This window comes from Triticum dicoccoides, chromosome 5B, assembly GCF_002162155.2.
Source record: "Triticum dicoccoides isolate Atlit2015 ecotype Zavitan chromosome 5B, WEW_v2.0, whole genome shotgun sequence".
Lineage (NCBI taxonomy): Eukaryota > Viridiplantae > Streptophyta > Magnoliopsida > Poales > Poaceae > Triticum > Triticum dicoccoides.
Window position 1 is genome coordinate 369,762,357 of NC_041389.1, and position 13,878 is coordinate 369,776,234.

A 13,878-nucleotide genomic window follows, 5' to 3' on the forward strand; every position below is an offset into this window, starting at 1 on the left:
GGGTGGGCCGTTTCGGTAGGGTCGGCCGGATGGGTGGGATGGGCCAAGGCCCATGGGGAGCCGCGGGGGTTTCCTTTCTTTTGTTTTGTTTTTTTACTTTTTATTTATTTTTTTTTCTTTTCCGTTTTCTTTTAGTTTCCTTTTAATTTTGTTTTAGAAAAATACCAAAATGGCACCTATTTTGACGTTACCAAATATGCCACTACCACACTAACTTGCTACCCAATCTAAAATAGTTTCATAATTAACTAATATTTAAAGTATTTAAATAATAGTTTTTGCTATTGTTTTATTCATCTTATAGTATTGAAATATTTTATACAGGTATGGTTTCTCCTCCATAATTACATATGCAATATTTGGTTCACTCCGAACATTTTAGTTTTAATATTTGAAAACTCTCATTGTTTGCTTGATTTTTAAATTGAATTTGAATCGGTTTCGAACTAACTCGATTTTATCAACAGTAACCGAGGTGACGTGGCACCATTAGCAGAGGTTTACTGTAGCTTGATTATCCGGGCGTCACACCGCCGTGCGTGAGTAATTCCATCGTAGGCTTGCTGGACGGTGATGGGTTGGATGAGATTTACCATGTAATCAAGTTAGTTTTGTTAGGGTTTGATCCCTAGTATCCACTATGTTCTGAGATAGATGTTTCTATGACTTTGCTATGCAAGCTTGTCACTAGGGCCCAAGTGCCATGATTTCAGATCTGAACCTATTATATTATCATGAATATATGTGAGTTCTTGATCCTATCTTGCAAGTCTATAGTCACCTATTATGTGTTATGATCCGACAACCCCGAAGTGACAATAATCGGGATACTTCTCGGTGATGACCATAGTTTGAGGAATTCATGTATTCACTATGTGCTAATGCTTTGTTTCTGTTCTCTATTAAAAGGAGGCCTTAATATCCCTTAGTTTCCACTAGGACCCCGCTGCCACGGGAGGGTAGGACAAAAGATGTCATGCAAGTTCTTTTCCATAAGCACGTATGACTATATTCAGAATACATGCCTACATTACATTGATGAACTGGAGCTAGTTCTGTGTCACCCTATGTTATAGCTATTACATGAGGAATCACATCCGACATAATTATCCATCACTGATCCAATGCCTACGAGCTTTTCACATATTGTGCTTCACTTATTTACTTTTCCGTTGCTACTGTTACGATTACTACAAAACTATTATCTTTACTTTTGCCACTGTTACCATTACTATCATAATACTTTGCTACTAAATACTTTGCTGCAGATACTAAGTTACCCAGGTGTGGTTGAATTGACAACTCAACTGCTAATACTTGAGAATATTCTTTGGCTCCCCTTGTGTCGAATCAATAAATTTGGGTTGAATACTCTACCCTCAAAAGCTGTTGCGACCCCCTACACTTGTGGGTTATCACCCGCAAGGTGCCGCTGTCGTGCCGCAAGTCGTCGCCGCCGCCCATGCCGCACTCCGCTGCCGCACTTCGCCGTCACCGCTGGAGCCCCGCCACCACCTCCCCGCTCGACCCGAAGCGACCATCGCCGTCCGATTCATCGCCGTCGATCACCGCCGCCACCGATAGCCCTCGATCTCACCTCGACCGTCGAATCTCGATCCGACAGGTTAGACCTCGTTTGGTTTTTTTCGTTTTCGTTATTTAGTGAACGTTCATCGCTTAAGCTTCTGTAACGAACGGTTTTCGTTCTGTTACGTTTTGTAGCGAACGTTCGTTAGATAGTTTTTTTTTAGTTTTCTACCAGGGACCTATTCGCAGTTTTAAATTACCAATTAGTCCCTACGTTTCTATCTAGCACAATTTTTTGCTCGTTTTCCAAATTCGACGAAACCAACGCCAAAATCTTCAGAGCATTCTCATCTATCCAGTAAACTAACTTGAACATGTTTTTGAAAATTTAAAATTTGAGTTTAGTTCAGATTTGATATTGAACTTCTTTTGTTCGTATCTTGAGATTCGTAGCACCGTTTTAGTTGATTCTTTTTGCAAATCGTAGATAATCACATGTACCTTCTGTTAAGATCCAATCCACATAATTATAATGCTGTTAAAATTTGTTTTCTGTTTAGATTAGTTATTTGCTTGTTTTTGAGTTTTTTTAGAACTTTTCTTCGGTTTCTTTGCATTCTTTTGCTTGAGTGCTTATGTATGCTATTGTTTGTTTATGCTAGCTTTTCTGGAGTGCAAAGCTTGTTACTACGAATCCTTAGAGTTTTCCGATCGTCAGCAAGGCAAGTTGACACTTTGATCATACTTTTCAATACCCAGTTTTTACTATGCATTAGTTTTGCCCCTCAAAGATTTGCCTGAGTATGATTGGGAACATGTGGTTTGGTTGTAGTTCATGAGGTAGGAACCTATTACCTTTGATCACTCCGGGAGTATACGTTATGCTCATACATTGCTTAGCCATGCTCGTAAACGAGGATTGGTTTGTGAGATTCATGAAAGTTGCGCGAGATAATAATTTTGGACAACATTAAGGTGGCAACATTAATACACATCTGGGTGGATTGTTTGGGGCACTTGGAGAAACCAGTGCTTGCCCATGGGAATCCTGGAGTACCCGTGTGATTACCCTAGGTCCGCCACCCAGGCTTAAAGGGATCATATGATATTTCATGCCTAGAAACTTCCGTGTGCAACCACAAGCCATTATGGGCTCTCGCATAGTTGAGTAAGTTATGTGACCTCTTTCAGTGGTAGACTACCAGATGTAGGGGAAAGTAGGTGTACTGGTCTACCCAGAGTAAAGAGTTAATGCTTCAGAAATACTATGTCTCGATCTTCCGATCATGGATGTGGTCGAGTCTTGTGGGGAAAAGTGCGCAAACCTCTGCAGAGTGTACAAACTAATCATGGTTAGTTGTGTCCCCGGTTATGGACAATTTGAGTATCTGGAAGTGAATATTTTTTTTGATCTCATCACTCTATTTAATTAATGTATGGGGTTTAATTGCTTATTACTTGGTTAATTTTTGGGATTGAGCTGGAGGAACCTTCTCAATATTGGCATAAACTTGGTAGTAAATACAATCTATTCCTCTGTTGTAAGGAAAAATTAACATTATGCAAAATTAAACTTAGAGCCTCCACCAGCCAAATATGCATGTAGATATAGTCTCTTTCATTCATTTGCTCTATAGTGTGACTCTGCTAGCATATTCCATGTGCTGGCCTACACGACTGCAACGTCTCATGTTGCAGAATTTTCTGACAAAGAATAAGGTGCGCTAGGTTGTTGTCATGCACTCAGTTATGCCGTCGAGTTGATGGACTCATTTATCTTTGAAGCTTCCGCAGTTATCTTATTTTAGATGGCCTTTAGACATATTATTTTTGTAATAAATACACTTTATGAGGGCCTCGATGTAGTAAGTGTGTGATTGAACTCTGTTATAATTCCTCGAGTATTGTGTGTGTCAGCATACCGATCCGAGGATGACACTTAAGCATAGAGACTTCGATCCATTGGGATCAGGTCGCTACAGCAGCTTATTTGAGGAACCAAAACATGGTGCGAAATAGATTTTGAGACTCGGGTTGCATGCACCCGACCAACCTGAGGATCGCAATCTTCTCGGAAACAATTTTGCACTTTAAATTTCTACATTTAATCACCAATACATTAGCCCCTGAGCCACTGATCGGGTGGTAACACCAGATCAGGGGATCAATTTACCCCTTTAGTAGCTTTTAATTGAGAAGCATGAAGCCTAGTAGGCCCCCAAGTCTTAATTTGGGCACGGGTGGCTGAATTAAGGATCGATATGTGTTTCACACAAAATTTTGTTACATTTGACATAGACTTCTCGGCAAGATAATAAAGATCTCTTAGAGGAGCTAGAGCTAGCGAAAGCCAAGCTTGCCGAGTTGCAGAATGGCTGAAATCAAGAAATTCACCCGCGAGGCACATGGTAAGTTTAATACTTGGCCTATGATAACTATATGATGACTGCTCGTATAAGCTGCATGCTTTTTTTTAACAAAGTAGATGATAGGTCAACTTGAAAAAGGACCTTGAGCAAGCTTGAGATGTTGCTCAGTACACCGAAGTGCGGGAGGTAGCAGGTCGTCAAACACATGCTCAGAAATCGACAAATGTAATCAGCTCAAGGCTGAGCAGGACCAACAAAAATTGATAGAGAAGATTTTCCGAGCTCTATGGCCTAATGAATCCCTGCCAAGGAATATGTCTGTGCTCACTAAACTCCTGAAGGGAGCCATGCATCGGATTTAGACATGTAAGTTTTCAGCCTGCCGAGAAGGTGCTCGAGAAGCATGGGCCATGGTTAAGACACACTATCGTTTGCTGAAGACCGAAGAGCTTGCCAGGGTCGACCTCAAGGGGCTTGATAGAAAGGAAATCAAAGCCAATGGGAATTATGAGAGCATCATGTCAGCTGCTCAGCTAACCGAGCAGGATTGTCTCCTTGATACCCTTATAGGTGGCCGTGAGTAGATTTTATAAACAGTTTATGCTGAATGATGACTTTATGTATCTATGTACTTTTGTCATTTTGAATGCTCATATTCATAGATTTTATACTTCCTTAACCAGCCATCATCTTCTGCGTCCTTGGCCAGAGGACGAGGAGTGTTCCAAACGTCGGTTGAGTCCTCGGGCAGCATATGTAGGGAACAAGGCAATCCAGCCATAAGGTCAAAACGAAAGCCTTGCCAAGAGTTACATTATATTGTTGTTTAACGCAAGTCACATCTTCAACAAAAAATAGTTCCTCTAGCAGTTCCTTTTTCTGAGGTGTCATGATAATCACGACGAGGCAGTTGATGTCCCAATATACTTGCTCGAAGGCCTCAACTCAGGATTATCCTCGGTGTAATAAGTAGGCTCTACAACCTACATCTAGTGCCCTTTAAAAAGGCCTTTATTTTCACTTCCTTCATTGCCGACCAACTATATTCTTGTGACCGCTAGCTTTCGGCTTCACCCATTTGAGGTACTTGCCATGTTGACCCAAAAGTAACAATCGCAGAGGTGCTCCCTTTACCCCTTAGTCGAATTCATCAGAAACGTAAGGGGTAAGCACAGGAGCCAGACAACCCTGCTTGGCAAAAAATCTCAAGTCAAATTGGTGCATATTGTGGATTTATAACGATTTGTGGGAAGACAATGCTCGCATATTGAATACAAATGCTGAGGATATGTTGGGCTCTCCAGGAGTCCTGAGGTAACCGCGTCGAGGTACCTCAAGGAGCCCTCGGTATGGTTTATTGGACTCTTTTATAGGTCCAAACTGTTTTGTACAAAAAATTGAGGTAAGTATTGCGCAACTTTTTGAAAAACAGCCTTTTCTATTAGTGACCTCGGATAAGCCGAGCACCATTATGAAAGCAAGCTTTGTGACTTACCGGAAATTCCTTTGTTTTACACAGGCAACCTTTATGGTTAATATTTCTGACCAACGGATCGAATTTGCACATGTTGTGGCAGTTAAACTGTATTTTGCAGTATTATGCTATATGTTATTTTGACTCGGCCATGGGATAACAAAATTCAATTCTGACCCAAACTGTGTTTTTCCCCAGGTTGATTTTCTGGCTCTATGCGAAATTTTCTTGTATAAGATTGCAGCATATAGCAATAGCGAAGTTCAATTACCAAGAGTGAGGACATTCCTTCAAAATCATGTTAGTTATAAATCCTACCCCTTTCTATTCTTGCTTAAGTTTTGAATTATTTATCACGTAAAAACTTTTCAACTATGTTAAGATATGCATGACTTCCTCAAGGTAATTCCCTCCTGTAGGGATTTCGGTCATTCAAATAAATATTTCTTTGATCATAAATCAATTCATGGTTTTCAAGTAAGGTTTGGAACTAAAATTCTCAATGAAGAAACAAGGGAAAACTGTTTACAATCAGATAATTATTCCAAAAAGTATTAAAAATTACTGAAATTTTGAAGCAACTAATTTACATCTGTTTTTTTTCAGGTGTCTCCAAAAAAAACTCATACATCAAAACTGGCAGAATTAAGAATTCTTTTCATTTTGAATATTGTTCGTCGTTTTAGTGATGACCAAGATTTTAGTGATGGTATATGTCATTTTGAAGAATTGTTTCAGGAACTGTCATTTTAGTTCAGCTATGTTAACAATTTTTGGTACTTAACAGGCATTCTTTTTTCTGATTTCACCCGTTTTGTTTCTGGTTTTAATTAAATAATAAACCAGTAAAGGAAACAAAGGAACTAGCGAACCAGTTACCGAACGAACCACTTGGGAGAAGAAGAAACAATTTTGAAGAAGAAACATATAGCAAAATAGTCCAAGCATGTGAAACAGTTTTGAAGCTATCCTAAGGCCTTGTACCGGATTTTTCTGAAGCATCACTACTTATTTCTACAGGAAAGATTTCTTATTAAACATCTGCCCTTTACAAATAAGCACTGGTGCTTAAAAAAATTTCTGATTTATTTCCTCAAACATCTTTTCTAAACACCTCGCATGGTACCCTGCCGGCCAACTTTCAAACCAGCCCACAGTAGAACGATGTAGGCGCCCGTTCTCCAAATCGGCGCCGATCAGGACCTCCCCTATCTAAAAAGGGAATCGTTTGGCAATGGCGCACCAGCCGAAGCTTCGGCCGGTCCCGCGTGCGCCGCTCGATCACAGCGACCAACCCCAAAAAGAATCGGGTGATCCATGTTTGCGTTGTTGTTTATTTATTAGCCCATCACGTGGCCTTGGCCCACCACGGCCGCTTGTCCAGCTTTCCTCGTTCAGATTTCTTCTTATCTTCAGCGTTACCCTCTGTTGGGTCATCATGTGCTGCTGCATGCTACGACCACAATGATTGCATGTTGGAACCAATGATATTTTTTGCTGCATTGACTCATGGTGGAGCTATGACCCGCGACGACGGGGAAAACGATTTTTGCTGCAATTGTAATCGGATTTTGCTACGAGCGATGAGAAAATTTGTTAGATCAATTCATGGCAGAGGTACGACTTGGGACAGCGACGACCACGATTTGTTGCTGCAACTTGGTGTCTTTTTGCGCGAGTTTTTTTTGCTACATCCATTTTTTATGATGATGACTGGTGGCCCTCGTTCATGGAACCATGTGCAACGAGCACAACCCTGTGCAACGAGCGTCGATGGTGGTAAAAAGCTTTAACCAGCATGGAAAAAAGTTTCAACCAACGCGAGAAAAAGCTTTAACGGGAACGTGGCGATGGGGATGCGTGCGAGATTTGCTGGAACCGACCTTCGACAGAGCTACATGCTACAACCACGTCGCAAAGTGCTACAACCAGCTCCGCGCACTGCTACAATTGGCACTGCATTTTGCTTCACCGCACAAATGACATCTCGGTGTTTTTGCTACAATCGATTGCACACCTTGCTACATCCAACGTCGTGTTTTGCTACGACCAGCCCCCCGCACTGCTACAACTGGCATCACGTTTTTCTTCCTCATGCAAAATGCCGTCGCAGATTTTGCTACAATCAACATCGTGTCTTGCTACATCCAGTGTCATGTTTTGCTACAACCGGCACAACGAGCTGGAACCGTGTCTCAAATTTGCTGGAACCGGCGAGCCGAGTTGCTACGACGGTCAGCGGCGGCGAACGACGATCTCGTTTTTTTGCTGCAACCATTGTCGGAGTTTGCTACGACCGGCAGGCGGTTTTGCTGTGACCAGCAACTGAAGAGGAGGTACACTGCTCGTCCATGGGGTGTTACGGCCGGCGATCGCCGCCATCGGAGCTGCACCCCGTCGTTAGCCAGAGCTGCGACCATGGCAATTTTTGACTGCAACCTGCAAGCACTCAATGTTGCATGCGCGAAGGCGACGAGAAACGCATGGGAGGCACCGACCACCGGCGAGGGCGATCGGCGGCGAAGTGGTGGTGGCCGCCGGCGGCCAGCGGTGAAGCGATGGCGTGGGAGGTGGTCATCCAGGGCGAGTGCCTGCGACGCCACTGCTCCTGTTCTCTGTTGGCGTGACCAGATTTGTTTTTCGAGAGAAAACGATAGGAGAAGCCTAAATCTGATGGTTGTACGTGGACACATCCAACGCCTAGGCTGCGACCGGCCCAAATTTGGGCCGGTGCGCCGGCGCTTATTAATGCCCCCCTATCTGACCTGGTCACGGAAAGGATAATGTTAAAGCGGCAGCGGGACCCGCAGGGTCCACGCGTTGAATATTCCGGCTTCCCTCCGCCGTTCGCCGAGCTACGTGGAAGCGCAGCCGGCGATGTCCGGCCAGCCAACCCAAGCCATCGTCCTTCGCAGTCAACTGATCTGACACATTGATACAGACCCGGATTCCCATCAGACCCTTCAATTATAGACGAACGGTTGCCATCGCACGTCAGTCGCTCTCCATAACCACGGGAAAGGTCGTTCGAAAACGCGCCCGCGAAGGAGACGACACACCGCCCTCCTCGTTCTCGAGGAAAGCGCACCGCACCGCGGGTAGGCGAAAGACCAAAAGAGGCCGCCGACGGAAGCTCGCGCGCGGGAGGGAGGTGGCGCTATGGCAGAGGCGGCGCCGGGGCGGACGCTGCTGCTGGTGAACCTGGCGGCCATCATGGAGCGCGCCGACGAGGCGCTGCTGCCGGCGGTGTACCGGGAGGTGGGCGCCGCGCTGCACGCCACGCCCATGGGGCTGGGCGCGCTCACCCTGTACCGCTCCTTCGTGCAGGCCGCGTGCTACCCGCTCGCCGCCTACGCCGCCGTGCGCTACAACCGCGCCCACGTCATCGCCGTGGGGGCCTTCCTCTGGGCCGCCGCCACCTTCCTCGTCGCCGTCTCCGGCACCTTCGCCCAGGTCAGTCCCGACCAAAGACCACCCAAATTCTTCTCGGCCTCGTGATATTGTCGATCCAATTTTGCGAGCTGGGGCATGGATCATCTCGGGTATATGCTTTGGTTTATCCGCAGATCCCTTAACTATTTGCGTTCTGGCTCACGCTTTACAGCCAAAAGCTGGTGTACGCTTGCATCTTAAGTAAAAGGTGCGAAATCTGAATCGAAGTTCATGTCGGCGTAACCGAAGCAAATCACGTGGACTATATAAGATTCTCATAGGAGTAGCATATTCGCATCTAAAATATGATCCCCGAATGGTAGTTGACCTTTATCTGTCTGAACAGAATAACTATTGCTATTAATGTGAAATAACCAAATACTCGCGCGAGACAGTTATGTTTGATTTCTGACTATTTTGAATTTTAATTTCGTAAATTTGAAGTACATGTCAAATATTTGAAACTTTAGTTCAAACTGTTTCTTCACTTGGAGTATTTTTTGTTCCGATCTCGTAAGATTTGAATATCAGGTGAATGGCATCCAATGTGCGAATTCGAATGTAAATGTTTTTTTTTTGCGGGGATAAAAATCTGGGTTGGGATTGCTAGATACCCCATACGTTCATCATTATAAGATGTTTTGGATATTTCAATATGGACTACATACGGATTGAAACGAGTGGAGAAACACACAAAAACGTGTCTATAATCTATATACATCCGATTCAGAAAAAAAGTTGGAACATCTTATAATAGTGAATGGAAGGAGTATTTAACTGCAGCCAATAATAATGCTACGATACTTCCTAAGCATGTTTTTTTATAGATGATAATAAAGGATAATTTTGCATGAAAACATGCTTCTTTGAGCAGGTAGCAGTAGCTAGGGGATTGAATGGCATTGGTCTAGCACTCGTCAATCCTGCTATCCAATCTCTAGTGGCAGATTATACTGATGATAATACGCGGGGTTCTGCGTTTGGATGGCTTCAACTTACAGGCAACATAGGTTCAGTGATTGGAGGCTTGTTCTCTATCATGCTAGCATCGACCACAATCATGGGTATCGCCGGCTGGCATATCGCATTTCACATTGTTGCTCTCATCAGTTTGATGGTCGGGGCGTTGGTCTATCTATTTGCAGTGGACCCTCATTTCTGCAACAGTGAGAGTAACGAGCAGCTCGTGCGCAAGTCGGCGTGGGCAGAGATGAAGGGTTTGGTTGCAGAAGCCAAGGCTGTTGTGAAGATACCATCATTTCAGATCATCGTGGCTCAGGGTGTCACAGGGTCATTCCCATGGTCGGCATTGTCGTTTGCCCCAATGTGGTTGGAGCTGATGGGCTTTACACACAACAAAACAGGACTTCTCATGGCAATATTTGCATTGGCAAGCTCACTAGGAGGGCTCTTTGGTGGAAAGATGGGGGATTATCTTTCTGATCGTTACCCGGATTCTGGCAGGATAGTGCTGTCTCAAATAAGCTCGGGTTCTGCAGTCCCGCTTGCAGCTTTGTTGCTGCTTGGACTACCTGATGACTCATCTACAGGTGTCCTGCATGGACTTGTAATGTTTATCATGGGGCTAAGCATCTCCTGGAATGGCCCTGCTACTAACAGGTAAGTAACCTTTCATTGGCTTTGGGATTGTTATAGTTACACACACTATACAATTTCATCATTAGTACTTTTTTTTCTGATCCGTAATAAGGGGCTTAACGTATACTCCTATCTGCCGACCACAAACTGCTGATAAGCTATGAACTTCTGTATTTTGGCAATAAATGTAAGCTTTTCATGTGCAGCCCCATATTTGCAGAGATCGTTCATGAGAGATCAAGGGCAAGTATCTACGCGTTGGACCGTTCCTTCGAGTCGGTCCTAGCCTCATTTGCTCCACCAGTCGTCGGCTTTTTAGCCGAGCATGCATACGGCTACAACCCTGTCTCATATGGGGCTGGAGTGACCAGTGTTGCGAGTGACAGGTCCAATGCCGCTGCGCTAGCGAAAGCTCTTTACACGGCGATTGCCATCCCGATGCTGCTGTGCTGCTTCATCTACTCGCTGTTGTATCGGACATACCCGCGCGACAGGGAGAGGGCAAGAATGGACTCCCTTATCACATCGGAGTTGCAGCATATCGAGTTGGAAAGGTGTCATGGAGTAGGAGACTTCTACGCGGGAACGGAGGATGCCACTGTGATCGATATTGAGTATGGTGAGGAAGAGCTTGATTCTAATGACGATGAAAAAGCGTTGATGCATCACCAAGTTGAACAGAGTGGTAGTCTCAGGTGATTAGAGCGTGATATGTACAGGAAGTTGTCGGGGAGTTCAGGATTATGCTTTGCATAGGCGAGAAGATAGATTGCATATTTTCAGGGGATCAGTGTGCCCGGGCGTTGTTTGCAGGTTGCAGCGATACTGGAAGAGATTTCCCTTTAGTTCTTACTTTATTGATAGTATAAAAATATTGGTTTACGCAGGACTGGTGAGCAGCAATCAGAAGTGTTTGGAGAAGTAGTAACTTTTTGGGGGTAGACATGCGGGAGCACAGTTACCAGTTCAAGCTTTATCTAACCGAAAGTGCATGAGAAATGAGACTCAGTATATCTGAGTATGTATGCAAAATTTCAACAAACTACAACAAGCCCGTCTAGCTCAGTTGGTAGAGCGCAAGGCTCTTAACCTTGTGGTCGTGGGTTCGAGCCCCACGGTGGGCGGTTATGTTTTTTGTTTCTCCCTCTCCCATTTTGTTTGGGGAGCATCCTCGGCGCCCTTTTTTTTGAAACAGAATCTACTTTATTCCTCAAATAATAGCGAGGTCGTTTACATAAGAGTGAGAAATAAAGTCAGGGATGACAGAATCCCAAAACATAGAAGAATACTCTCTAAAAGAAAAGTGTGCTAACTCATGAACCATCATATTTGCTTCAGGTAGACAGTGAGAATACTCCACGGCCGCGAAGTCCAAAGATAATTGCTTGCATTCCAGTACAGTAGCAATGTCACACCCCACATATGCATCTGGATTTTGCACTAGTTCCACCACAAAGCTATTATCCGACTCCACTAGCACTTTGTTGCATCCAATTTTCTCAGCTAAGTATAGCCCGTTCCTAATCGCTATCATCTCCGCCAAATCAACACTACCGAGTTGAGGTATATACCATGTTGCCGCCGCAATAAATTCTCCTCGTCCGTCACGAGCAATAGTTCCCGTTGCACCTGACAAGGTTTCAGGCTTAAAGGCGGCATCAACATTAATTTTTACCACGTCCATAGTTGGTCGTTTCCACATGCGTTCATAGCTTCTCACTGGTTTCTTAGTTGTGTAGGCTCGAATAAAGTTGGTGGCTAACACTCTTATAGAAATAGCAGCCTTATCAGGGGTCTCGATCGCCTCCCCCCTTGACATGTTGGCGGCGCTGCCACCAAAGAAACCAGGTGGCCACTACTATGAGCTCTGCCGTTGGTAGCCCCTCTGTAACAGAGTTATTGCGGCACAAGATTTCTACAGTGATTGAACCCGACCTATCCTGCTCGGTTGCTTCTGCGATAATGTTCCGTAGCTTCAATTCTGACCACACCTCCTTCGCCCTCTTGCAAGTGAACAAAAGATGTTGAATGTCCTCGATCCCCACTGCACAGAATGGACATTGGGGAACAAGTGGTATGTGTCTATTTGCTAATATCCCAAGACAGGGTAGTGATCCATTGAGAGCCTTCCATGCAAAATGTTTGATCTTCCCTGGGAGTTTAAGTTTCCATACCTCCTTCCAGATTGTATTAATTTGTGTGTTCCTTTGTCCATCTGGACGAACAAGCCGCTAACCGTATTGATGTTCAAATTCCCTATGGTATGCCGATCGGACTGAAAAGGTCCCTGATCATGTGCAATTCCAAGCTACGAAGTCCTCCATTAACTGAATGTTTAAAGGAATCTGTAGAATCCTATAAGCGTCCACCGGTGAAAACACATCTCTGATCAAAACTTCATCCCACCTGCCAGAATGTGGATGAATAAGTTCTTCCACATACGTTAGCATCGTTGCACCTCTCCGGGTGATTACTTTCCTTGAAGGACTCGATGGAATCCAAGGGTCGTGCCATATATTTATTTGTGCTCCTGATCCCACACGCCAAATGCACCCCCTTTGGAAGGTTTGAATACCTGCACAGATACTCTGCCAAGTAAATGACGATCCCCCTTTGGTCATGCCTTCAAAATATTTCCATTGGGGTAGTATTTTGCACTCAGTACACGTGCACATAAGGAGTCCGGGTTCTGGATTAGTCGCCAGCACTGTTTTGCTAACATAGCAAGGTTAAAACAGTGAAGGTCTCTAAACCCCAAGCCCCCTTTCTTCTTTGGTACACACATCTTCCACCATGCAAACCAGTGCATTTTCTTTTTTCCCTCACCATCACCCCACCAAAAGCCAGTTATTTCATCCGTGATTGTTTTGCACATTCCTTTAGGTAACTTGAACACTAACATAGCATACGAAGGATTTGCTTGAGCTACTGATTTTACCAGAATTTCCTTACCCTGCATCGAGAGAAGTTTTTCCTTCCAACCCTTCAAACGCTGGCTGATACGTCCATTTTGCATCATGCTTTTATATCAATATTTATTGCATTATGGATTGTTATTACACATTATATTTCAATACTTATGGCTATTCTCTCTTATTTTACAAGGTTTACCATGAAGAGGGGGAATGCCGGCAGCTGGAATTCTGGCTAGAAAAGGAGCAAACATTGAAAACCTATTCTGCACTGCTCCAAAAATCCTGAAACTCCACGAAACTTATTTTTGGAATTAATAAGAATTATTGAGCGGAAGAAACACCTCAGGGGAACACACCCTGGCCAGGAGGGTGGGGGGCGCGCCCACCCCTACTGGGCGCGCCCCTGTCTCTTGGGCCCCCTGGTGGCCCTCCGGTGTCCATCTTCTGCCATATGAAGGCTTTTACCCTGGAAAAAATCGTGGGCAAGCTCACGGATGAAACTCCGCCGCCACGAGGCAGAACCTTGGCGGAACCAATCTAGGGCTCCAGCGGAGCTGTTCTG

The 13,878-nt window shown here is 44.5% G+C and overlaps 1 protein-coding gene and 1 non-coding gene across 2 annotated transcripts; both read left to right on the forward strand.

Moving 5' to 3' along the window:
- The first annotated feature begins 8,465 nt into the window (after positions 1-8,465).
- Positions 8,466-11,553, forward strand: LOC119309197. Its single transcript, XM_037585232.1, has 3 exons — positions 8,466-8,823; positions 9,677-10,422; positions 10,608-11,553. The coding sequence occupies exons 1-3, from the start codon at positions 8,530-8,532 to the stop codon at positions 11,098-11,100; spliced, it is 1,533 nt and encodes a 510-aa protein (XP_037441129.1). The 5' UTR covers positions 8,466-8,529; the 3' UTR covers positions 11,101-11,553.
- TRNAK-CUU lies at positions 11,453-11,525 on the forward strand. Its single transcript has one exon. It is a non-coding gene; the product is annotated as a tRNA-Lys (tRNA).
- Positions 11,554-13,878: the final 2,325 nt, after the last annotated feature.